At 43.4% G+C, this 25,524-nt stretch overlaps 2 protein-coding genes across 3 annotated transcripts in view; one reads left to right on the top strand and one right to left on the bottom strand.

Moving 5' to 3' along the window:
- Positions 1-25,524, top strand: part of LOC141106745 (uncharacterized) — a 75,152-nt gene that overhangs the window by 40,724 nt on the left and 8,904 nt on the right. The window lies entirely within an intron of this gene.
- Positions 11,434-25,459, bottom strand: LOC141106502 (uncharacterized). Of its 2 annotated transcripts, XM_073597315.1 has the most exons (10): positions 24,798-25,453; positions 23,081-23,161; positions 22,102-22,963; positions 18,703-18,800; positions 18,465-18,567; positions 17,917-18,015; positions 16,835-16,945; positions 16,489-16,586; positions 14,844-14,943; positions 11,434-12,905 (listed from the first exon to the last, which is right to left on the bottom strand). In XM_073597315.1, exons 2-10 carry the CDS (start codon positions 23,096-23,098, stop codon positions 11,509-11,511), a joined length of 2,886 nt encoding a protein of 961 aa, XP_073453416.1. In that variant the 5' UTR covers positions 23,099-23,161; positions 24,798-25,453; the 3' UTR covers positions 11,434-11,508. The 2 variants fall into 2 exon arrangements, with proteins under 2 accessions (XP_073453416.1, XP_073453417.1); XM_073597316.1 differs by lacking the exon at positions 17,917-18,015 and having other exon boundaries at positions 24,798-25,459.

Here is a 25,524-nt window from a genome sequence, read left to right as displayed (position 1 = left end):
ATGCCCTCCAGTGATACCAAACCGATCTATGACAGACAGCTCTTCTCAGTCAGCTTCTTCTAGGAACCTGGGTTTTAGCACTCCTCCCTCAAATTGAACCACCTGAGGCCTTCTCATGGCAGCTTGTGCCTGTGAGGGCAGGGTGCCCCCCCTGAGGCTGGACTCCTCCACTCTGGGATAAGACCCAGAGCTCTGTGTGCTCCCAGAATAAATACAGTCTCCCAGCATGCCTTCAGAGCCTGCCTCTCTGGGCTGGGGCTGTATCAATATTCATGCTGCCATCTGCAATTACCATTTACATATACGTGTGGGACCTATGAGTGCATTTTTGTGTGTGAGCATGGGGTGCTTTAATTTTATTTAATTGCATTATTTATTTAATTTAAATATAATTTTTTTTTTAACACTGTACCTTTAATTTTTTTTGATTAACGTTATTGCTATCACAAGGGATAAACAACATCCCTTGTGATAACATGGGCTGTGAAAGGTCCTATTTATGTAGAGATCTGGGGTCCATTAGACCCCAGATCTCTCCTCTGGCCTCCAAAACATCTGATCAAACCGAGATCAGTTTTATCAGATGCTGTACAAGCCAGTAAGGGCTTGTCAACAAAACAAAAAAACACAAGTGACAAAATCCTCGTCGCTTCCAGTTCCTGATGTCACAGAAGAGGGACGGGAACTTCAGTTCCTTCCACTTTTCCTTAGGAATGCGACCAAAGCATTCACATCATTACCGGGCTCCCTGCTCTAACCACTTCAACTCAAGGATGTCATATGATGTCCTACTCGCAGCAAGTGGTTGATGAGGGTGTCCAGGGCAGCTCTCAAGAGACGTTGTCCCAGGAAGGGCATATGAAGCAGACACTCTTACATACTGGTTCCACAACACTTCAACCAAGTTTTTCTCACGGTCACAAAGACACAGATTCAGACTCATATGGGAAATTAGATGGGTAATATCAATCAGCCTGTCTACACAAAAATTAATTGTTACAGGCACAAGATCCAGACACTCCAGGCGAATGCATAGTGTCATGGCCTGACCCTTTGTGGGGGAGTCACCTAGGTACCCTTTATACATACTTTACCGATGCAGAGCACAATGCCCATGTGAACTTCAGTGCTGCTTTCTAAATCGTTACAGTACAGACTACATCAGCCCAGTCCTGTAGAAGACACTACGGCAGCAGATGATCAGGTAAGTATTAAAGTGTATGTAAACCCTAACAATTAACTTCTTTATTTGCTTCTTTTTAATCTGCTAAATATAAAACTTAAATTGTTTTGTTATCCTGCCAAAAAATTCAGAGCTGTCCTGTGCATACATCCCACGTTATCTGAAAGGAATCTAGTTAGTATGATGTGTCGCTTAAAGCCTCCTGTATGCCTTCCCACCCGCTTTTGTTCTGCTTCAGGTGCAGGTCCCTCAAAGGGCACATCCTGCGCCATTCATCCACAGCAATACAAAACCCTGGGCTGCACTCTGAATATATCAACCAAGTCTCAAAGTGAAAGTAAAAGCTTCAGCTGCAGCCCTCACGTCAGAGGGGCCAACGGGCAGGGCCTGAGGCTTGTACTTTCACTTTGAGACTTGGTTGATACACTCAGGGTGTGGCCCAAGGTTTTGTATAGCTTTCCTAGTTGTTATCTTGAATGATTAGTCTTAGCCCTGGTTCACACTACTACGATTTCTCATGCTACTTGCTGCAACACAGAAAGTTGCATGACAGGTCAAAACACATTAATTTCAACGGATGGCATTCTAATTGCTGCGACTTATAATGATACTAAAGTCTCAGGTTTTTTTTTTGTTAAAAATAATAATGCTATACTTACCTGCTCTGTGTAGTGGTTTTGCGCAGAGCAGCCCAGATCCTCCTCTTCTCGGGTCCCACTTCTCTGCTCTGCCCCCCCCCCCCCCGTTGGGTGCCCCCACAGCAAGCAGCTTGCTATGGGGGCACCCGAGCCGCACTTCTCTGTGTCCATTCAGACACAGAGCCTTGGCCTGGCCCCGTCCCCTTTCTCTCATCATTGCCTCACTGACTCTGATTGACAGCAGCGGGAGCCAATGGCGCTGCACTGCTTTGCCAGCCAATGAGCAGGGAGAGTCCTGGACAGCCAAGTCTCTTGTGCAACATTGCTGGCTCTAGATGGGCTAAGGTAAGTATTAAGGGGCTGCTACACGCAGAACACTTTTTATCTTAATGCATAGAATGCTTTAAGATAAAAAACAATCAGACTTTACAACCACTTATGCCGCGTACACACGAGCGGACTTTTCGACCGGACTGGTCCGACGGTCTATCCGACGGACTTTCGGTGGACTTCCGACGGACTTTCCAAACGGACTTGTCTACACATCACACCAAAGTCCGACGGATTCATACGTGAAATAAGGAAGTTCATACCGTACACGGCATTAAGGACCAGGCCTGTTTCAGACATTTGTTGTTTACAAGTTCAAATCTGTATTTTTTTGCTAGAGAATTACTTGGAACCCCCAAACATTATATATTTTTTTAGCAGAGACCCTAGAGAATAAAATGGAGATTGTTGCAATACTTTGTCACATTGAGTTTGTGCGGCGGTCTAACAAACGCAATTTTTTGGGAAAAAAATACTTTTTTAAATTAAAAAAACAGTAACGTTAGCACCAATTTTTTTGAATAATGTGAAAGATGATGTTACACTGAGTAAATTGATACCTAACATGTCACGCTTTAAAATTCCACACGCTTGTGGAATGGTGACAAACTACGGTACTTAAAAATCTCCATAGGCGACGCGTTCAAATTTTTTTACAGGTTACCTGTTAAGAGTTACAGAGGAGATCCAGTGCTAGAATTGTTACTCTCACTCTAACGATCACGGTGATACCTCACATGTGTTGTTTGAACACTGTTTACGTATGTGGGTGCGTCTTGTGTATGCATTCGCTTCTGGGACGGGGCACTTAAAATTTTTTTTTTCCTTTTTATTTTACTTTTTATTTTTACACTGGCCCTTTAACCACATGCCGACCGGCTCACGCCAATATACGCCGGCAAAGTGGCACAGGTGCACAAAACAAACTACCCGTACGTCGCTGCATCATCCACGGCTAGCGGAAGCGTGCCCGCGGACTCGATGTCCACCGGTGGCCCACTATCGGGGCACGGAGAGGCAGAACGGGGAGATGTCTATGTAAACAAGGCGTTTCCCTGTTCTGCCTAGCAACATGACAGAGATCTACTGCTCCCTGTAATCTCTGTCATGTTCTAGTGAGCCCATCCCCCCTACAGTTAGAACATGCGGAGGGAACACAGTTAACCCCTTGATCGCCCCTATTTTTTAACCCCTTCCCTGCCAGTGACATTTACACAGTAATCAGTACATTTTTATAGAACTGATCGCTATATAAATGCCAATGGTCCCAAAATAGTGTCTGATCTGTCCGCCACAATGTCACAGTCACGATAAAAATCAGATTACCGCTATTACTAATAAAAAAAAAAAAATATTAATAAAAATGCCATAAATCTATCCCCTATTTTGAAGACGTGATAACCTTTGCGCAAACCAATCAATATATGCTTATTACGATTTTTTATACCAAAAATATGTAGAAGAATACATATTGGCCTAAACTGTGGAAGAAATTAGTTTTTTCTATATATATTTTTTGGGGATATTAATTATAGCAATAAGTAAAAAATATTGCCTTTTTTTCAAAATTGTCGCTCTTTTTTTCTTTCTAGCGCAAAAAATAAAAACCGCAGAGGTGATCAAACACCACCAAAAGAAAGCTCTATTTGTGGGAAAAAAAGGACGTCAATTTTGTTTGGGTACAATGTCGCATGATCGCGCAATTGTCAGTTAAAGCGACGCAGTGCCGTATCGCAAAAAAGGGCTTGGTCAGGAAGGGGGAAAATCCTTCCGGGGCTGAAGTGGTTAAAAACATTTTTTTTTTATCATTTTTATTCCTATTACACAGAATGTAAACATCCCTTATAATAGAAATAAGCAGGGCAGGGCCTCTTTAATGTGAGATCTGGGGTCAAAAAGTCCTCAGATCTCACATTTAGACTTAAAAGCAATAAAAGAAAAAAAAATGTATTTTCCTTTATAAAAAATGTAAAAAAAAAATGGACCCTTTAAAGCCAGAGGGCGGAAGTAACGTTTGACGGCGCTCCGGTCCTCCAAGGTCATAGAGTCAAGTAGGGGCCAATTTCCTGCCCATCAGTACATCCAATCGGATAGTTTCAGCAGCTGGCAATCTATCTAGTAAGCGGTGGAAACTACTGGGATCCAGCGGGGGGGGGCACCTCTCCCGCTGCCCATAAAAGTGATCCCGTGGCGAATCCGCTGCTGGGACCACTTTTGTGTTAAAGACTGCCATAACCACAGTATATAATGCCAAAGTAGTGACGTATATCCACAGTGGGCGGTCCGTAAGTGGTTACGTCACAGGGACAAAAAACAGTTCCTGCACTACCTTTCTGCGTCTTACTTGCCACATGAGTGCCATAGACTGCAATGCTAAAATCACAAAAGTCGCAAGGAAGTCATTTCTTTGTCTTACCTTTGTGTGACTTTGACTGAGTTCAGAAGGTTTTGTAAGTTCAATGATTGATATGTGTTACACTCTGTATTGTTATGATTGGCCAAAAGTAACAAAACATGAGTCGCATTGACGTCGGATCAAGTAGTGATGCAAAGTCGCACAACTTTGTTGTTGCAGCAGTGTAAATGGAGCCTAAGGCCCCTTTCATACAGGTGAATCGATTGGGTCCACCTGTAAGTTTTTTAGGTGGACCCGATCGGACCATATATTGCCCTCTATGGAGCTGCGGATGTAAACGCACAACGATCCGTTTACACCCGCCGACATCCAATAAAAACATACCTGTGTGTGTGTTTAACTATAGCTCATTATAGCTATTATCTACCTCTAAGGCTGCAACTGGTTTACTACCCTGGGAGCTTTCGTTTTTTGTCCGTTGCCATGGATACGTCCTTAACTACTTACGCTCGGTTTGCAGTCATTGGATTGCCTGCTTTATTACCAGTATCACTTTAACTACTACACAGCATTAATCACAGATGGTAAGCTAATACCTATTGATACATTTTCTCCTTTGCATTTATATGTATACTTCAATACTCCTGGGCTGCTGCTCAGGATATTTACATGTCTGACTTGAATTCCGTCCCCTTGCCCCCTCCCTCCTCTCCCTTTGCTTTTTCCTTTTTTTTTTTACCTATTCCACCCCTTCCCCCCCCCCTTTTTTTCTTCCCCCCTCCCTCTCCCTTGCCCCCCCCCCTTCCCCCCATACTATGTTTATTCACAATATTCGCCCCTATACCCATTTTTGTATCCTTATGTACCAGTCTAACATACACTTTAATGGGGGTGACTTGGTTCGCACAATATACTCTGTGCCAATTATATCATTTTTGCGCTTCTTGCATATCCCTGATTTGTCTTAAATATCTGACGGTTAAAGGAGATCGTTCATTTTAGATTTACATTCCCTAGGTACATTTTATGTGTTATCTACCACTCTGCAATTTACAGTATGGTAAATTTTCTTTTTATATACTTCCAGCACTGCCATTGTCACTTTAATTGGCTTCCCCAAACCACCGGGTTGTACCACTTATCTCGGGGAGACCACTATCTTTCATAGGGCTTGTATCATGGACCACCATGGAGGGGGGGAAATTTTATAAAAATTGTTGTCTATTTTTTGTATGCTCACATTTTGATATATCTTATATATGTTTGTATTGTGATATTCCTTTTTCATGCATATTTAACAGAACCTCTAGCTCCTGAAGAAGCGTTCCACAACGTGAAACATGTTGAGCATATAGAGAGCATCCCAAGTGGACTACCAGTACCTGCAACTCTACTTCATTCCAGCTCTACATTCATAACCACTATTTTCTGGGGAAGTTTTTCTTTTTCGTATAATTTTGAATGCTGGAGTTTACATACCATAGGCAAGAGCTACAAATGTTTAATGCAGGATAGTATCCACTTGGCATAAGTAACAAGATTCTACATTTGGCTTGTATTTGTTTTTAAATCTTTATGTCTTTTTCTGTACTATTTTATAAAATTTTAAAAAACTATCCTTACGTTTTTATAGTTTAAATACCCGTGTGCCTCTAAAGTCCCATCTCTTTAGTGTTTATATTGCCATATCCAAGTACTTTTGGGGACGTTGGCACATTCTTTCCAGGTACCTACATTGTCACCCTGTTTTTAGGTACCTAGGACCTTTCCTTTGATATCCAATAAAAACAGACGGATGGGGGATCTGTTCCCCATCCATCTGGCGGATCGGATGACAGTCAGGTGTAAACGGACAGGTGATCCATTTACATCCGACCGCTCTTGATAAAGCAGGCTCTGCATGGACATGTCATGTATCAGTGGAGAGATCCCCCACTGCGCAGGCGAATGTGCTAGCAAAGTCCGCCCATGTGAAAGAGCCCTAAGACTTGTGGAGAATTGAAGAGGGGTAAATATGAGTAGTGTAATAAAAGAAAACCAGGCAGGGCTGACACCACTTAGTCCACAAAAATGCTGTGTGTTGTCAGACAACAACAGCCAATTAGGAGTGAATTTGTTTTCTGTAAATCAACAGGTATTTTACTGTACTTGGGTCTTTAACGTGATAAAACATGGGGAATTGTAGCATGAACTGCATATGTGGTTTTCTTGTTTTTCCCTGACATACACTTTAAAACAAAAGCAAAAAATGCTGTTGCTTGGGGCTACAAAAAGGAGTCGCATAGCCTGCAGTTGGGTTTTAATGTGAAAAGCCAAGTAAAGCGCTGTATACCCCTCCCTCCATACCATAGTTTTATTACTTGTTGGTCCTGCCAGTAAATCTGTTATTTTTCAATTTTCTTCAAGAGACCAAACTGTCCAGCAAAAGTAATACTGTAGTTAGAAGGGTTCAGACAAACCATTTAGCACTGATATGGGTGCTTACATTGATCAGCTTTTATTTTTGTAAAACCTTTATCCCAAAAGGAGAAAAATACTGTTGCTGGTAGAGTTTAGTCACTTATGTAAAGTCCATATAAAGCATGCGTCAGCAAACTTTTTCCACTTAAGGGACAGATTCAATGTATGTGAATGCATGGAGGGTCGCATTCACCTGCTAATATATGAAGATAACATTACACAGCACCCGCACCTCTGGCCCCCTTAACATTACACAGCCCCTGCACCTCTGGACAATTTTACATTACACAGCCCCTGCACTTCTGGACCCCTTTACATTACACTGCGCCTGTACCTCTGGACCCTTTACATTACACTGTCCCCGTACCTCTGGACCCCTTTAGATTACACTGTCCCCGTACCTCTGGACCCCTTTACATTACACCATCCCCGTACCTCTGGACCCCTTTACATTACACCATCCCCGTACCTCTGGACCCCTTTACATTACACTTCCCCTGTACCACTGGACCCATTTACATTACACCGCCCTGCACCTCTGGACCCCTTTACATTACACCACCCCTGTACCTCTGGACCCCTTTACATTACACAGCCCCCGTACCACTGGACCCCTTTACATTACACAGCCCCGTACCACTGGACCCCTTTACATTACACAGCCCCGCACCTTTGGACCCCTTTACATTACACAGCCCCGCACCTCTGGACCCCTTTCCATTACACCGCCCCGCACCTCTGGATCCCTTTACATTACACTGTGCCTGTACCTCTGGACCCCTTTACTTTACACAGCCCCCCTGCATATTACACAACCCCCCCAGCTGTGAAAGCACAGAGGGATGAGGCGCTTTAAGTGTAAACATCCTTTGTGACAAATCCCTCCTTTGCACATAAAAGCATTCAACGGCAAGTTTGGCTGTTTTGAATACTGACATTTTTTTTTTAATTTGGCGCCTTTAAGTCTTCTGTAAACAGGAAGTGATGTCATGACATCACTTCCGGGTTACTAGATCTGAGACTACATGCCCCTGCTCGCTCAGGCCTCTTGGTGGGATGGGAGAGCCCAGGTGAGCCACGGAAGACAGCGGGGGGGGGACGACTTGGGATAACAGCCGAGCGCCTTCTTAGCCGCATCTGTTGTTATCCCAAGAAAGCCGACCGACGGCTCTAAAAAATGGTACAGGGGTGATGCTTGCAGCTGCAGGCATCACCCTGGTACAGCCCCTTCAAGCCGAGATCGCATATTTGCGTACGGTCGGTGTGAAATGAAATGTCCGCGGGGCTGGGTGCACTGACGGGCCAGACATTTAGTGGCGGCGGGCCGGGTGCAGCCCGTGGGTTGCTGACCCCTGATCTAAACCACAGGTTGAAAATGCTGCTGTGCAAGGGTGGCTATGCTGCTCCTCCATAGATACAGTGAAGGAGGGAGTGTAGCTATCCTAAGACCTGGTTCACACATATGCGTTTTTTTTAGTGCATTTTTCAGAAACACACTACAGTCCATTTAACATGGTTTCCTATGGGACATGTTCACATCTATAAGTTTTTCAGCTGCAGCGTTTTTGGAAGGGGTCAGGGACTTTTTTAACCCCTTGACGCTCCCCTCACACAAATATGCTGCCCCACTAGACTGGGCTTTTTCACAAGGGGTCGCATCTCCCCTTGTGCTGGGAGTGCGCCGCATGGCGCACTCCCAGCACAGAGACTGGGCTCTCACAGAGAGCTCTGCGCTTTGTACTAACGATCGGGACCCGGCGCTCCCAATTCAAGGGTCACCTGATTGCTGTGATAGCCTTTGATTGGCTACCAGTGATCAGTCACTGTGAAGCCCATCCCCATGTTTTCTCTCTCTATGAATGGAGGAGAAAGATACATTGTATCTCTCTCTTTTCTTGCAGAGAGAAAAAAAAAGTACAGTGCCTTGCAAAAGTATTTACCCCCCTTGACTTTTTACCTATTTTGTGACAATACAGCCTTTAGTTCAATGTTTTTTAATCTGAATTATATGTGATAGATCAGAACACAATAGTCTAAGTTGGTGAAGTAAAATTAGAAAAATTATATACATAAAACTATTTTTCAGAAATAAAAAACTGATAATTGGCATGTGCGTATGTATTCACCCCCTTTGTTATGAAGCCCATAAAAAGCTCTGGTGCAACCAATTACCTTCAGAGGTCACATTATTAGTGAAATGATGTCCACCTGTGTACAATCTAAGTGTCACATGATCTGTCATTACATATACACACCTTTCTGAAAGGCCCCAGAGGCTGCAACACCTAAGCAAGAGGCACCACTAACCAAACACTGCCATGAAGACCAAGGAACTCTCCAAACAAGTAAGGGACAATGTTGTTGAGAAGTACAAGTCAGGGTTAGGTTATAAAAAAATATCCAAATCTTTGATGATCCCTAGGAGGACCATCAAATCTATCATAACCAAATGGAAAGAACATGGTACAACAGCAAACCTGCCAAGAGACGGCCGCACACCAAAACTCACAGATTGGGGAAGGAGGGCATTAATCAGAGAGGCAGCACAGAGACCTAAGGTAACCCTGGAGGAGCTGCAGAGTTCCACAGCAGAGACTGGAGTATCTGTAAATAGGACGACAATAAGCCGTACGCTCCATAGAGTTGGGCTTTATGGCAGAGTGGCCAGAAGAAATTCATTACTTTCAGCAAAAAACAAAATGGCACATTTTGAGTTTGCGAAAAGTCATGTGGGAGACTCCCAAAATGTATGGAGGAAGGTGCTCTGGTCTAATGAGACTAAAATTGAACTTTTTGGCCATCAAAGAAAACGCTATGTCTGGCGCAAACCTCACATCACCCATAGAACACCATCCCCACATGGTGGAGGCAGCATCATGCTGTGCGGTTCCTGTGCGATTCACATGCAGTTCTGTGCAGTCCAATTTCAGCCCCATTTATTTTCAATGGGCTGAAATCGCACTGCACCAAAAGAAGTGCATGCACTACTTTTGGAAACGCACTGCAACCGGATCGCATGGTACAAAAGTGCGGGCAAATGCACCAAATTTACAACCTGCGTTTAGGGTGTCGTTAACTGTGCACTGACACCCCCTGCAGATTGCAAGGGCAGTGCGATTGGAATGTGGTGCCGGAAATCATCAGGGAACGCGCGTTTTCTGCATTGCATTCTAGTGTGAACGGGCCCTTACAGTTCTTGCCTACTGGATCTTCTCACTTCTCAATGGACAGAAGTTGATGATGTTGATTCAATGTCCAATCATAAAGTAGCCATTGCAAACATAGGAAGCTACAAATCTGAACAAGGAAATAAGCTAAGCCTTCGCCTGGCTGGGCATTGTTCAACAGGTGTGTAAATCACGAGACTGTCTGACCAGAATTATAAATCTTTTGACAGGTAAAACAGTACACATCTATTAAAACAATGTATTTGGTTGTTTGCTTTTACTTTTTTTAGGATTGGATATATCAAACTATTGCTGTTATGCTCACCCAGTAGAGCTAACAAAACAAAAATGGCTGGAATGGGCCCAACTCTTGTGCAGGAGAAAGCCTATTTTTCATGAGCCGTATAAAAGAAAAAAAAGGGAAATTGGCGAGAATGAAAAGCAGTTGCAGGATTTAAAGTGGCTGTAAACCCTTGCATGTACCCAGTGAAGTAACTGGCCTCAGGTGGTACACAGAGATGAAACAATTCCTCCAACATAAGTTGTACCTGTTTATCTGCATTCTTCTCTTCTCCACATTCGTTCAAAGTCCAGAATTTATACAGCTTGTCTGGGCTGTCAGGAAACAGGGGGTGGAAATCTGAAATTGCACACTGCAGAGCTTAGTGAGGAGAGCTCTGAGAGCTGATTGGAGGGAAGGGACACACCCTCTTACAAACAGAAACAGGGCCAAGGCTGTGTGCTGGAGATACTTCCCATGTCCCCTTTTTACTGCTTGGTGTCAGAAACACTTGTCAGAAGTGACTCATGCTGATAGCAGAAGAATGAAGCAGCAGACAAAAATGACACTTAGTGCTCTAGACTGAGACATGACACACTATAGAAGGATATGCTTTGTTCATATTCATGTCTGAGGGTTACAACCACTTTAAGAACAACTTAAATAAATTACAATCATTTTGACATTATAGAAAAAGAGCGGCCTGGACTAGTCCTTTATAATTTACATCGTTGACACATGAGTCATATATTTAAAAATGTGTGTTTTAAAAGAGGCAAATAAGTTTGTAATGGTCACAGTAGTATTAACACAATTTTGAACATAACATACAGAAGGAGATTTCCATGACTTGGTAATCATTTGCTTGGTTGCATAAAGGGCTAACACTGGAGCATCTGAGGCTACAAAAGTCACTCTTGGATGGTTCTCTGATAGCATGCAAGTTCACATCGAAGCCTCAATCCACATTATGTTCCTGCTTAAAAGAAGTCCGTAACTGGGGACGAGTCTTGCTACGCCTACTTCACCCAATGGAAAATGGGGAAAACACACAGGAAGAATGACAACATCTGACGTCGCACTAATTGGCACCTTTATAAAAGATGGCTGTGTGCACATGCTTCCTCAGCTGCTACCTCCGACATGGGAACCTCTTGTATCCTGTGGGAACCAAGATGTGACATAAGCGAAGTTTTCCTTGTAAACATTTTCCCACATTCCAGACAGGAGAATGGCTTCTCCCCAGTGTGTGATCTCTGGTGTTGGATGAGACTACCCCTGCGGGTGAAACATTTCCCACACTGAGGACAGGAATATGGGTTATCAGTCATGTGAACAATCTGATGGGTGGCCAGGTGCGATCTGTTAGTATAGCTCTTCCCGCATTCGGAACATGAGAACGGCCTCTCTCCCGTGTGAAGTCTTTGGTGCGAGATGAGATTTACCCTTTGGGTAAAACACTTTCCACATTCGGAGCACGAAAATGGCTTCTCAGCCGTGTGTGTTCTTTGATGAGCAATGAGGTTTTGCTTCTGGGTAAAGCTCTTCCCGCACTCAGAGCAGGAGAACGGTTTTTCTGGTGCGTGAATTCGCTCATGAGAAATGAGGCTTCCTCTCTGGGAGAAGCACTTCCCACACTCAGAACAAGAGAATGGCTTCTCCCCGGTGTGAACGCGTTCATGTATAACTAGAAGTGATTTTTCAGGAAAGCTTTTTTCGCACGTGGGACAGGAGTATTGTTTCTCAGCTGTGTGGTTTCTACAATGTCTGGTGAGGTCAGACTTCTGCCTAAAGCCCTTGCCGCATTCTGGACAGGAGAATGGCTTCTCTCCTCTGTGAATTCTTTGGTGTGTGATAAGTATATCTTTCCCAGTGAAACACTTCCCGCACTCTGAACAGGAATATGGCTTCTCTCCCGTGTGAACTCTCTCGTGTTTGATAAGAGTTGCTTTCTGGGAAAAACACTTCCCACACTCTGGGCATGAAAACGGTTTCTCCCCTGTGTGGGATCTCTGGTGTACAATAAGCTTTCCTTTCCTGGTAAAACATTTGCCGCACTCTGAACAGGAAAATAGATTTTCTCCTGTGTGGATGTTCTGATGTTCAATTAAGTAGCGCTTCTTTGTAAAACATTTTCCGCACTCGGAACATGAAAAGGATTTCACCACCCCATGAATTCTCTGGTGCTCAATAAGATCTGCCCTGTGGGTGAAACATTTGCCACACTTAGAACACGAGACCGTTTCACCATCGACACCACATGCCCGATTGGTGGCGGAAGGGGGGTGATCGGGTAAACACCCTCCATCGCAGGAAAGATTAGTACGAGGAAAGGCTGTACTGAGATTTTGGGAGGTGGAGTCTTCTTCTGAAGAATCAGACGTGATGTCACCATCCTCTGAGGACCTGGATGCAATGTCATCATCTTCAGTTTCACAATCGGGAGATATTATGGTACATTGCTCTCTGTGATAACTTCTGTATTTTCCATCTGGAGAAAACAAAATAAAAAAATTAAGCTTTTGTTATACCAGTGGACATCATGGAATGTGCAAAAATGGGGCTTTTTACAGGTCAATTTCTAGGGCACAAGAGGTGCAGGCTGAAATTCTGTTTACTCATGGTGTCAGGACCTGGATCAACTGCTGGTGGTACTGTGGTTCACTGGGCAGAGGGTTGTAGTTCCAGTGTCCACCAATGGGTGCTTGATGCGAGAGGCACTAGTAGAGGAAGAATTAAATACCCTCCCAGCAGCCAACACCAGGTGGAGACTGATTACTGGGATCTGCTGTCTGCTGGGAGGGTATTTAGTCCTTCCTCTACTAGTGCCTCTCGCCTCAGTGTTTTGCCTGCCAGCCTGATCCTGCCTTGCACCTTTATCTTGCTGCCTTGTGCCTGCTCCCAATCATGATTTCTCTCTTCCTTGTATCTCTGGTATTCCCTGTAATCTGTGTTCCTCATTTTGTATATATTGTATTAGTTAGGTTGCTAGGTATCTTGTCATTCGGATTATTGTTAACTTGTATCTTCATGTTGGCTGCGTTTGGATGTCTTTTGTTTTGCTTTTATTACATTTACTTTTCAATATATAGTCTGGTCTCAGTTCCCTAGTGTAGCTACGCAGATTTGACCATCCCTGACACATGGCTGGCACACTGAAGTGAGTGTTTTTCCAAACTTGTCAACTTTTATGAAAAAAAAATATTTTAGTCATGGGGGCTCCCTATCTATAATAAAGTGATACTAAACCTACACTACTGTTTAATTTACATTGTCCCTTCTATTTCTGTATGTGGATATAATTATTTTAATAAAAAAAAAAAAAAAAAACATCCAAGTACCTTTTTCTTAATCAATGTACAGCTGTCACATGACCCAGATCTCTCCCAGCCTGTCTGCAGGGAAACATAAGCAGGGGGAGCATCTAGTCCTCTGCTGCTGGTCACATGTTCATAATAAAAATTAAAAAAAAAAACAGCCTTTGATACAGAGTAAAAATAAATAGTTTATATCAATAAACCGTTTTTAAATGGTCATACAAATATATATTTGGAATCAAATCGTTATTATTTTTTGCCAATAACATGGTGTGGGCGGATTTCTCCCAGTCATGGGCTGTGCCACACCTCTCCAGCCTGTTTCTTAAAATAACAGGGAGGTGAAGCCTCCATTAATCTACATGTAATATCCTGTCCCCATTGTGTTTAGCTGGTTAGTGAGCATGGAGGAGGAGGGAGGGGGTGGGCTGTCATTTAGCACTGTGTATATGCCCACATGTGACTCTATAGTCACATGGGCTGCTAAGATGTGAGAGGGAGAAAATGCTCAGCATAGAAACTCACTGAAAACTGAGCATTTGCAGAGCTGCTAACACTGCTCTGCCAAATCTCAAGCTGCATTGGGAACATGGACAGAAGGGGGAGATAAAGAATAGCAGGATCAACCAGTTTTTTTGCAGAATACAGGAAACGGATCTCATAGTGACTGAGTGAGTGTGAACAGCATGTGATACACCATTTATTGTTAGTTTTTTATGCTATGGGTTTAGTGACACTTTATTTTCCCAATACATGGGTTCAATTTACTTTACATGTTAGTATATCAGGCCCTTAGCCTAGGTTCACAATGTAGCAATGCGGGAACCAGCGCGATTCCAGTGCCGGTTCCCGCATCACATCTGTGGATTCGGACAGGAATCGGATCGCATGGGTGAGAACACCCATGCGATCCGATTCCATTACGGGAAAAAAAAATAAAGTCCCTGCACCTTTTCTCTGTGAATCTATTGCGAGTTCAGCCATACAAACTGTATGGCTGAACTCACATTGCACAGACATCGCATACGATCGGCCCCACAGTGCGGGTGCGATTCACATGCGTTGTCTGTGTTCACATATGCGTGAACCCGGGCTTAGTGTTTATTACTCACCTGTGCCAATCTCTGGAGGAATTTTCTCCTTTTTACACGGCTCTTCACCCCTCAGGTACATATCTTCCTCCTTCACTTCAACTTTAATAGGACTTTCATCCTAAATAACACAAAAGAAAAGGTAAATGAATGTTCTCTCTATAAAAACCACCAATCACACATCTACACTAAAAGATTAATCACTTCAATCCACCGCAACCTGATCTCAGAAAAATAAAGGCTTGTACCATTACCAATCTTAAAAAAGAACATATTCATTTGAAAATAGCTGGAATGTTAATGGGACAAATGAGAAAAAAAAACCCAGTGTTGATTTATTACCACGAAAAGAAAGCTCTATATGTCTCAAAAAAAAAAAAATGTAAAAAATTTCATATGTGTACAGTATTGCAAAGTGCGACAATGAAAGCTGAAAATTGGCCTGGGCAGGAAGGGGGTGGAAGTGTCCGGTATTGAAGGGGTTAAAAGATTCTAATGAAGGATGTGCAAAAAAAAAAAAATTAAAATGCTAAAATCATAACTTAAAGCGGAGTTCCAGCGAAACATTTTTTTTTTTTACATTTTTTTTGCATCCTAGCATTATTGCAATTAAATTTCAAAAAGACAATACAATGATCAAGATCGCTTTTTAAATAATATAATTATCTTACTTGTATCTTTTATGCCCCCATTTGTGGCTGTTTTCATCCTTAATGTGGGCATGTGAAGCGCAATCTAGATCGCTTTCTGGAATACCTTGGGAGAGGTGCATGCTGGGTAACCAGTATGCACCTCTCGATCTGGCGCATGCGCGATTCAACAGGGGCCGTAGCGGCGAGCACAGTACTGCCCACAGACTCCTGGGAAATGATGTGTCATCATTTCTCAGGAGCACAGGCGAGGGAGGAAGTCTCGAGGAGCTCCGCAGACCAGGAAGTGGCAGATTACCGGGACTTCATAGCAACAGGCCCATTCTGATAAGTATAAAAAAAAAATAAAAAAATTCCTCCAAATCATTATTTCTAGGTTAAAACGAGTCTTTTAATGTAAAAAAATATTTAGAGTGGAACTCCGCTTCAAAAAGGAAGTAAACTCTGATGGGTTTTACTTCCTCTTTGTTTCCCTGCAAAGGTAAAGCATAATGGGCTACTATGCATCGCATAGTAGCCCATTATGTGACGCTTACCCGCAGGAGAAGCCCGCCTTCCTCGTGAGCATCCATTCTTCACCCCTCTTCCTTCCGGGGCAGCGAACTCCGGCTCTGTGACTGGCTGGAGTCGCGTGACGTCACTCCTGCGGATGCAGGAGTTGCCAGTCACGGCATAACCCGAGCTAGAAACGGCACAGCGTGCCCTTTCTAACTCCGGCGCATGCGCAGAAGAAATCGCCGTACGGCGATTTGCAAATATCTCCTGGACCATGTAGGTCTAGGAGATATTTCAAGCACCTACAGGTAAGCCTTAATCTAGGCTTACCTGTAGGTTAAAGTGGTCTGTAAAGGTTTACAACCACTTTAAGCTGCAATACATGGATCAAAATTCAGCCAATTCAGCAAATATCGTTCCATGTATGGGCAGGCTTGATTTGATTAAGTTGATTAAATTATGCACCGTCTTTATAAGTATAAGTTCCCCCCTCCCCAACATAAGGTCCTAGCCTCATCTACCTGCTGATGATGGTGTGGAATCTTGTGATGTTCCTCTGTGGAATTTGGAGAATTCGGAGGACTGCGACTCTCGGATGTATTTCTGTTACTCAGTGCACCTGTAAGATATACATATATGCATATAATCATGTAAGTGATGTCGGGTTTCACAAAACTGAGGCAGCAGAGGGAGCCATTGGCGGAACGGGCCACACTGTGTGTGTCTATAGATGCGCACAGCCCGGCTTGGGAGCGAGCCCGCTGGTGTGCCACCATAAGAAGGACCCCAGAAGTGGAGGTTTGGGGTCTCTCTGTGCAATACCAAAGAGAACAAATTGCTGGTGGAATTTACATGTTTATTTCTCACCTGTGCTGATTTCTATAGGAATTTCCTCCACTTTAATCCTCACACATTCGTCCTCCTCCTCCTCCTCCTCAGATTTGACCTCTGTCTGAGTCCCTCGGGTATTTCCGGGGTCTGGGAATATAAATGAAAGCCCCCTGTACTGAGATGTATGAGATAGTTGGTTAATATTTTAGGTATTAGTGGAGTTATATACCCGGCGTCACTTGTTTGTAATGATGAGCTCACGTGTAGTGGCTGCAGATTGTAGTGTCATGGCTGATCAATTCTCCTGTGTCTATATATTCATTCACCTAGCTGGTCCCTATTCACTAAAGGGAAAGGCAGCTTCTTGCTCCAGGTTCACAATCCATGCCTCATTCTGTCCTCTGTGTTGCATCACAAAAGTTGGAGTGTTTAATGTGTTAAAAGACTGTATGATGAGCTTTCTGTTAATATATCTGCCTGCTTTGTCTGTGTCAGATCTAATTACTGTTTAGCACTCATCTGAAGCGCACTTGACTCCAAGACACAGGGATTGTGGGATATGTAGTTTCTTCTCAGGAAGTGTCAGTTCTTAGACTACAGACAGAGGTCATGGATTAACCTGTGCGTTGTCATGACTCATCTTTGACACAAACAGAAACAGGAATGTGAAGACACAGGAATGTGAAGATTTACTCTACTATAGGCTGTGCGTACTGGACATCAAATGACACCATGAAACTACACGATCAATGCATATCCTATACAGGTGAAAAACACAAGGTGCAGGTAGGAAGGTTTATAATGCCTATAACCTGTTCCTGCCGATGTAGTGCATATATGGGGCCTCTCAGCGGGTGGGCTTGAACACCGAAAGAGCACATATATGCGTCCCTATGTAAACACTTTTCTGGGCTGAGAGTGCGCACCCTGTGTACTCGCAGCACAGACACTGGCGGGGACCGTAAAGCTCCCGATGCATAGCTTTTTGATCATGTGACCGCCAATTCTGAATGACCCGATTGCCCTTCTCCTGACATTTAGAAGCTCTTAAAGGGCCGGGAGGCGGTGGCAGGAAGGGGTTAAGAATAATTTATTACTATTTTGGTGTAATTCCTCACCTGTGGTGATCTCTGGAGGTACTTCTTCCTCTTTAATCCTCTCGTGTCCTTCTTCCTCCTCCTCCTCCTCACTGACCTTTCTATGATTGGCTCTGGTGTCTGTGAATAAAGATGAGAGTGAAGCCCCCTGTACTGAGATGTATGAGAGACCCCCGGAGAGTGTGTGTGGGGGGAGACTGGACACGTCTCTTGGCTGGTAACACACAATGACATGATGTGAGGAGGAGAGCCGGAGTCTAATAGAGGCTGATGGCTCAACAAGGAGAATCTGGGGCTCTTTTCTGAATTTAGCCCTGCTTCACACCAGTGTGGCTTTGAAATCGTGCGACCTCCAATTTCATTGTGGCTTGCAACTTCATGTAGAAGTCAATGCAAGTCGCAATGAGATCTCCAAAAAAGAAGTAGTGCAGGGACTTCTTGCAAAGTCGCTGCGAGTTGATCGCAATGATTTGAACTGTTCTATTGCCGGCAATGGGGTGCAACTTGTCATGCGATCTGACGGTTCAAACCGCACTGGTGAGATCCAGGGCTTAGTGCTTATTACTCACCTGTGCTGATCTCTGGGGGGATTTCCTCTTCCTCACATGGATCATCACCGCTCTCATTCAGCTCTTCCTCATTTTCAACTTTAATAACATTCAGGCCTTCGCTCTAGATAAGACAGAGATTACTTTCAATCTCTCCATAAAGAGAGTCTGATTATACTGTACAAACTTAACAAACAATGGTTAAATTATTACAGTAAATGTATTATTATCTAAATGATGATATTGGGTTTTTTCTCACTTGATGATTCTCTGTTAAGATTTGATGTTTCTGCGTGAAATCCTGGGAACAAAGTGGACTGGGATATCTCTCTGGTGTATTTTTCTTATTGGATCCATCTGTAGAAAACACATATACAATGTTTATATCATTTGTATGTCATCCTGGAACTATAGATATAGAGCAGTGGTCTCCAAACTGCGGCCCAATGCGGCCCTTTTTTGCCTTTACCCAGCCCTTGGGGTACTTTTCCACCCACTGATACAAGACACAATTCCTCCCATTGACACCAGTGATGGGGCACTATTAATCCCACTGACGCCAACGATGGGGCACAATTTCTCACACTGACACCAACACTGGGGCACTATTCTTCCAAATGACACCAATGATGGGGCACTATTTCTCCTACTGACACCAGCGATAGGGCACTATTCCTCTACCTAATATCAAAGATGCATTGTTTACTCTCACTGATGCCAGGACAATTTCAACTCCCAATGGCCACCTAAAGTTTGGAGGACAGTAAACTCCAAACAGACAGTAAAGCCCTTTGTTTAGAAAGTTTGGAGACCCTTGATATGCCCTCATGATCTGACTGACCCAACATTCAGATGGCTTCTTAAAACGTACATTCTCAGGTTGCCTTATCTATGCTGGAAGGTGAAACTTCTGCCAGACTCCACCAAATTAGCCTTATCTTGATGGAATCAACCATGATCTTTCTGTACAAATTATTGCAATTTTCTTCCAAAAATTGTTGGAGAGGAATATCTGGCACTGTCCATACTGTCCATGAGGCATAAGACTTCAAGTCATTTAGACTTGGGGGGGGGGGGGGGGGGAATCATTTCAAGTCTAATGGTAGCTTTGAGCCAGTATACACAATCAGACGAAAAAGACAGCTTTTGAAGCGATCGTACGAAAATCTGATCGTTAGTACACAGTTTTCAAGATCGTTCACGACAGTTCATTCAAAATTATCAGAACACACAAACATTTTTCTCGTACGATCCAGTAAATCTACCACCACCTTTCCTTTTGGCAAGTAAAAGATCCAGCACCTCATATCTACCTTTTCTTGGACAGAGGAGCAGAGGTTAGAGATGTTAGAGTAGAGAATTTTACTCATCTTCAAATTTATCACCTCTGGTTGAGGCATAGAGACCACTGTACATTTCAGCTGTGATGTACCTGACCCCCCCAAAAAATTACAACTTTTCTCAACCATAAAGGTTTTTATAGATGTGGAAAATGCAAACCATGCAGGCTTACAAATAAGGTAAATAGGAAAATGACGGAATTTCAATTCTACGCAACAAAACAGGAATTTAAAATTGATAAGCTCATAACATGTGGTAGTACACATGTCACCTACATACTGGAGTGTAGTTGTGGGCTCCAGTATGTAGGTAGAACAACAAGAGCCATGTCTGTTCGAATAGGAGAACATGTGAGAAACATCAAAAAGGAATACAAACATCACAGTGTCTCCAAGCACTTTAGGGATGTCCATAAAAGAGACCCACGACACCTCAAATTTTATGCTATTGACAAAATAGAACAGGACTGGAGAAACCTGAATTTACGTAGAGAGGTATCACTGAATGAAACCTATTGGATATTTAGATTAAATATGAAGAGACCTCAAGGGATGAACGTGGAATTAGATGTGAACTGCTTCATAGAAGATTATTGATTATCTTTTTATTTTTTTCTATTTTATTTCATTTCTTTATTTTAATTTTTATTTTCATTATTTTAATTTTTTAAATGTTTATTTTTATATTTATTTTTCTTATTATTATTTATAATTTTTATTTTTGTTTTATTTCAATATTATAGTTTTTTTGGTGCATGGGTCTGTGATCTTCAGAAGCAGTTTGAGTTTGAGTAAGTCAATCTGGCTTTTTATTATACTTTTTTATTTTGTTTTTATAAAATGTTTATTTAAAGATGGTATATGTTTTTAAAACAGGATATTGTAGGTTTTAAATAGACAGGGAACTGTAAAATTGTAAAAGTGATTCAGCTGTGTGCATGGGGGAACCCGGTATATAGCTAGGAGGTGCCCATGTAATATATAAAATGCGGGACACAGAGCAGGAAAGCAATGATTTTGGCCAGCGGGGACGTAAACAGCAATTAACATCAATAGATATACATAGGGAAAGCGGGCATAGAATTCAGTAGTCAAAATGGCGGATTAAGTACTTCCTGCATCGCGGCACAGCCATTTCCAGCTGTTTGGTATGCAGATCGGATATTATACGATTAGAGGTGGTATAAAGGGGAGGACGGGCATAGATACAGCAGCTTCCTGATGACGCAAACTGTATTGCGAAACGCGTAGAGGCTGCTGGGAAATCTTCTCGTCACTTCCGGACTAACGAAAGTGAGGCTTGGAACGCACGCCGCTGTGAGGAGACACAGGGATGGAGTGGGAGATAGAATGAGACTCCCCTCCCCATATACAGGGCTGGATCAGCTTGGTGCCAGCTTAGAGGCACTATAACATGTGAGTTTAACTGTGTGTGTTTTTTTACTTTTATAATAAAATAATAGTTATATACAACACTATTAAGGCTATCCATATGTCTTTATGAGAACTAATAGAGCAAGAGGTATTAGTATACTGCTTGGGAAGGCGGCTGCTGGATCCATCGAAAACGGAGTGGTTATCCTAAACAAATGAACCAAAGGCGCATATATTGATATAACTGGTGAGTGGCCATTTTTTTTTTTTTTTTGATTGAAAATGTATACTTTATTTTGCAAGAAAATATACAAAAAACAAATACTTAAACAGGGTACATTCCAATCTGTACTGCGACGCAGCGCATAAATACACTACATAACAATACATTGCCAAGCATAGGGTGGCATGTATTTATGATTGCAGCAAACTAAGTTGGTAATTTCACATTTTTAGTTTTTTTTTTTGCGCCGGTAGCATACCCTTTTAGCACCTCACATCTACCTTTTCTTGGACAGAGAAGCAGAGGTTAGAGATGTTAGGGTAGAGAATTTTACTCATCTTCAAATGTATCACCTCTGGTTGAGGCATAGAGACCACTGTACATTTCAGCTGTGATGCTTTCAAAGACAGTCAGATGTCTCAACACTGTACATTCTGAAGAAGCAGCCAATGCTGTTTGTAGAAGACCTCCATGAGGACCTTTCTTAAAGCCCAACTCTCGACAAAAAAAAAAAAAGTATGCCAATGCTTTGGGGCTGTACCAGCATTGCACAGGTCACCTGCTCATTTTCTCTAGGGGGGAACTTATACTCACCCGATCCTTCGTTCCACCAGAAAACAGCGCTCCCCCACAGTTCAGCAGTGGACTGTCCCTGGTCTATGGAGCCTACCATCTTTCGGCTATAGCGCGGTTCTAAAGTAGTTAATGTTGTTGTATTTACCTCTATTACACAACAAGGCCCCTGCAGATGGCACATTTCCAACATGTTTTTTCCAAGCCCTCATGGGTTCGTTCTCCCATGTAAGACTTTTATGGCCGCATGGGCACATCCCAGCGACACGTAGATACGTCCCTTGTACTACTTTGTGAAGAGCACATATCTTCTCTCCACAAGAACAGGACACTTGCTTGAGAATTTTATCCAGGCAAGACTCAAACACAATAAATCTTCGTTCTGGAACCAGTTCATTGGATCTCCAGTTTTCCTCTGCTGTAAGAGTGTCATTGAGACTTGAGGCTCCTTCAGGGATATAATTAGGTTCTTCTGAGTCAGGAGAATTCAGGTTGGAGGTACTCATAACCTCAATGAAGCTCTCTTGGGTGTTCGATGGCTGTGAGGTGAAATATCCAAGACCCCGAGCCAAATTTCCAGTGCCAAATTTCCCATTCTCCATGGAAGTAGAAGCTATAAGATTGCTACCCAACATTGTGTTCAGATAATTGGTGTTATTAACTGCAAATTCCATCCTTGCTCTTTTGGTACGTCCAGTTAAGATGACCCCTTTGTTTGGAAATATGGTGGGCAAAGCATCATCTCTCAAGATTTTTTTGGAAATGTTGGTGACGTAGCAGTCAGGTGTAAAATGCTCAGAGCATAACCTGAAAATATCAGTTTTCTTGCCGTCCAGCACTCTCTTTGCAAATTTGTTGAGATTTCCAAAGTCCTGTCCCGTTTGGCGCAGCCAACATTTAATCCTGTCAATGCTGCGAGGGAAGACGTGCAAAATAATCCCCCTACAGGATGTGGTTTTATTGGACTTGCTGGAGCAGCCAGAGACAATGCAAAATGGCATGGCTGGCACCTACAAATAGAAATGGAATACATTTAATGTCCAGATTTAACTTTTACCTCCCCAACCAACAGGCTTTTTTTTTCCTGCAGGGTCCCCCCCAAAATGTTTATTATTTCTTATACCTACCTTTTTTACTGGGGTCATCAGTCTGGTCACATTACATCAGAGGTCTACTTCCTGCTCTTCAGGTGGCGGGAGTCCTGAATTCTGCAGAGAATAGACAGAGACAGGAGAAGGAGAAGCTTGTCAGTCTGCTGCTGCTCCTTTCACTGCCCAATCACAAGCCAAGGAGGCGACCAAGCGCTATTCTTTACTGCAGTTAAGGTGCAGAGATCACCAACCTGGCTGCGCTGCCTAAAGAGGAAATCCACTGTATTCCTAACTAAGTTTAACCACTTAAAGACCCCCTAATGTACATTTATGTTATGGGTTTAAAGCGGTTTACCGGGGTTATGGCTGCAGCTGTCAGCCATAACCCCGGTATTGCACAGCCAGCGATTCTCTTTCCGATAAAAGTGATCCGAGTGGCAGATTAGCCGCTGGATTGCTTTTAGAAGCAGTGGGAGGGGTTGTCCCCTCCCCTCCGCCATTCACTGGTGTTTCACATCCCCCAAAAGTGAAGAACTAAAAGTCCCAGCATGAAGCCCTGATGTCTAAGGATGTGACTCCCCCCCACCAAAATTGAAGGACTACAAGTGTGTGGCCCCATAGATTATACGAGTTCATGCTGGAACCTGTAGTTCTTCACTAGTTGGGGGGGGGTGTCAAGTCACAGCATGAATCCCTGATATCTAAGTATGTGAATACCCCCAAAATTGAAGGACTACAAGTCCCAGAACAAACCCCTGATATCTAAGGATGTGACTCCCCCCCCCCCAAAAGTGATGGACTAAAAGTCCCATCATGAACCCCTGATATCTAAGGATGCGACTCCCTTCCAAAATTGAAGGACTACAAGTGTGTGACCCCATAGATTTTACGGATTCATGCTGGGACCTGTAGTTCTTCAATAGTTGGCAGGGCGTTGCATCTTCAGCTCTGAGGGGTTCATGCTGGGACCTGTAGTCCTTCAATTTTTTTTTTGGGGGGGTCACATCATCCTCCCATCCCTCTGAAGGTGTCATCTGTCCTCTGCTGCCTTCCTCTCTGCAGTCAGTGCCTCATGAGATACATGGTGTTCCCCTTCCCTGGCACCCGGCCTCACCTCGGAGTACTAAGAGTTCTTCTCAAATCCTGCCAGTTCTCTTCATTCTGAGCATGCCACTGGAGAGGAGGAGGTGGGTGAAGCTAAAGCACTAGGCGTGGAGGAGGACGAAAGTAAATCCTCCTCCGCTCTGAATGCTGGGACCTCGGCCTCACTGTGTGCTGACGTGAGGTCACTGGTTGCTAGGTGGCAGGCAGCCGAAGCAACCAATTTTGGTCTCAGCCAGCCAGGACAAGTACTGCCAGTAAGTAAAGCAGTGATGCGGCGGCCTGCCCCCCGGGCCCAGTCTGCCCCCCCATGGCTGTGTCAGTTTCATTCCAGGACACTGTATTGTTCTGGAATGAGGGTGCCCGGGACAGACCTGCAAAATGTGGGACTGTCCTGGGTAACCCGGGACACACGGTCGCCCTAGTCTGAACCCGCCCTACTGCCTAGCAGAGCTGTGTAAATCTCAGAACTGGCTTAACGAATTTGCAAACCCTTTGGCAGGTAATACAGCCCCTATAGCCTTAAAGGCGTATTCTTGGGGTTCTGCTTTAATAGTAGACTCCCTGGGGTATAGCCAATGACATATTTTGAGCTTTTTGTCCTGAAGGTGTGAAAGAAGTGAAAATATCAAATGATACCTCCTTGACTTACCTTATTTCTAAGATGGCAAAATGTAGACATTATTACCTCTTCCTCACTGGGCACACACTCTCCAGTCACATATCAACGGAGAACAGAAGAAAAACCTCGTTTGTTTTTTTTTTGTTTGTTTTTTGTTTTTCTAGGTGTCTCCCACTTGAGCTGCAACAAAATGGCCGCCGACCTCTCTGACGTTTTCTTCCCTCTGCGCGTGCGTGTTTACATAGCAACCTGGCACAGCTGGGCAGCGCAGAGCTGAAGCAGCTGTTGAGTCTCTCGCTGTTCCCACAGACTCTGTACAGTCAGAGCGAACGCTAGAGGTCGACGTTAAAGTAAATGGTATCAGCAAAGAAGCGACGGCCAATTCTTTGTAGAGTATGTTTAAGCTTTTCTTGATAACTATTAAAAGAAAAGTAACATTATCAATATTACAGTGCTCAAAATAGCCCGTTAGCATTCATACTGAGATTTGTTTTATATAATGTTTACTGAACTAAAGGGTTGTCTTTCAAGCACAAGGGTCGGCGGCCATTTTTTTGTAGACCACATTACTATATAACTATTAAGAGAAGTAATATTATCAATCTCATAGTGCTCAAACTAGACCACTTTCATTCATTTTAGGATATTCTCTATATCATTTTTGGTAAACTGTTAAGCTGTCTTCAACGCAGCTGGATCGGCGGCCATCTTTGTGTAGCCCACAAAGGTAGGTGAGACATTCTTCCCGGTGACGGAG

This window comes from Aquarana catesbeiana, linkage group LG08 (genome assembly GCF_042186555.1).
Source record: "Aquarana catesbeiana isolate 2022-GZ linkage group LG08, ASM4218655v1, whole genome shotgun sequence".
NCBI lineage: Eukaryota > Metazoa > Chordata > Amphibia > Anura > Ranidae > Aquarana > Aquarana catesbeiana.
This window is presented reverse-complemented; position numbering and strand designations above follow the sequence as displayed.

Excerpts from the sequence above, each read along its gene's own strand:
- LOC141106502 (XM_073597315.1), bottom strand. Across the intron at positions 18,568-18,702 it reads TCTTAACAGAGAATCATCAA|AGCGAAGGCCTGAATGTTAT; the intron begins GTGAGAAAAAAC and ends TGTCTTATCTAG. Across the intron at positions 18,016-18,464 it reads CCCCCCAGAGATCAGCACAG|ACACCAGAGCCAATCATAGA; the intron begins GTGAGTAATAAG and ends CTTTATTCACAG.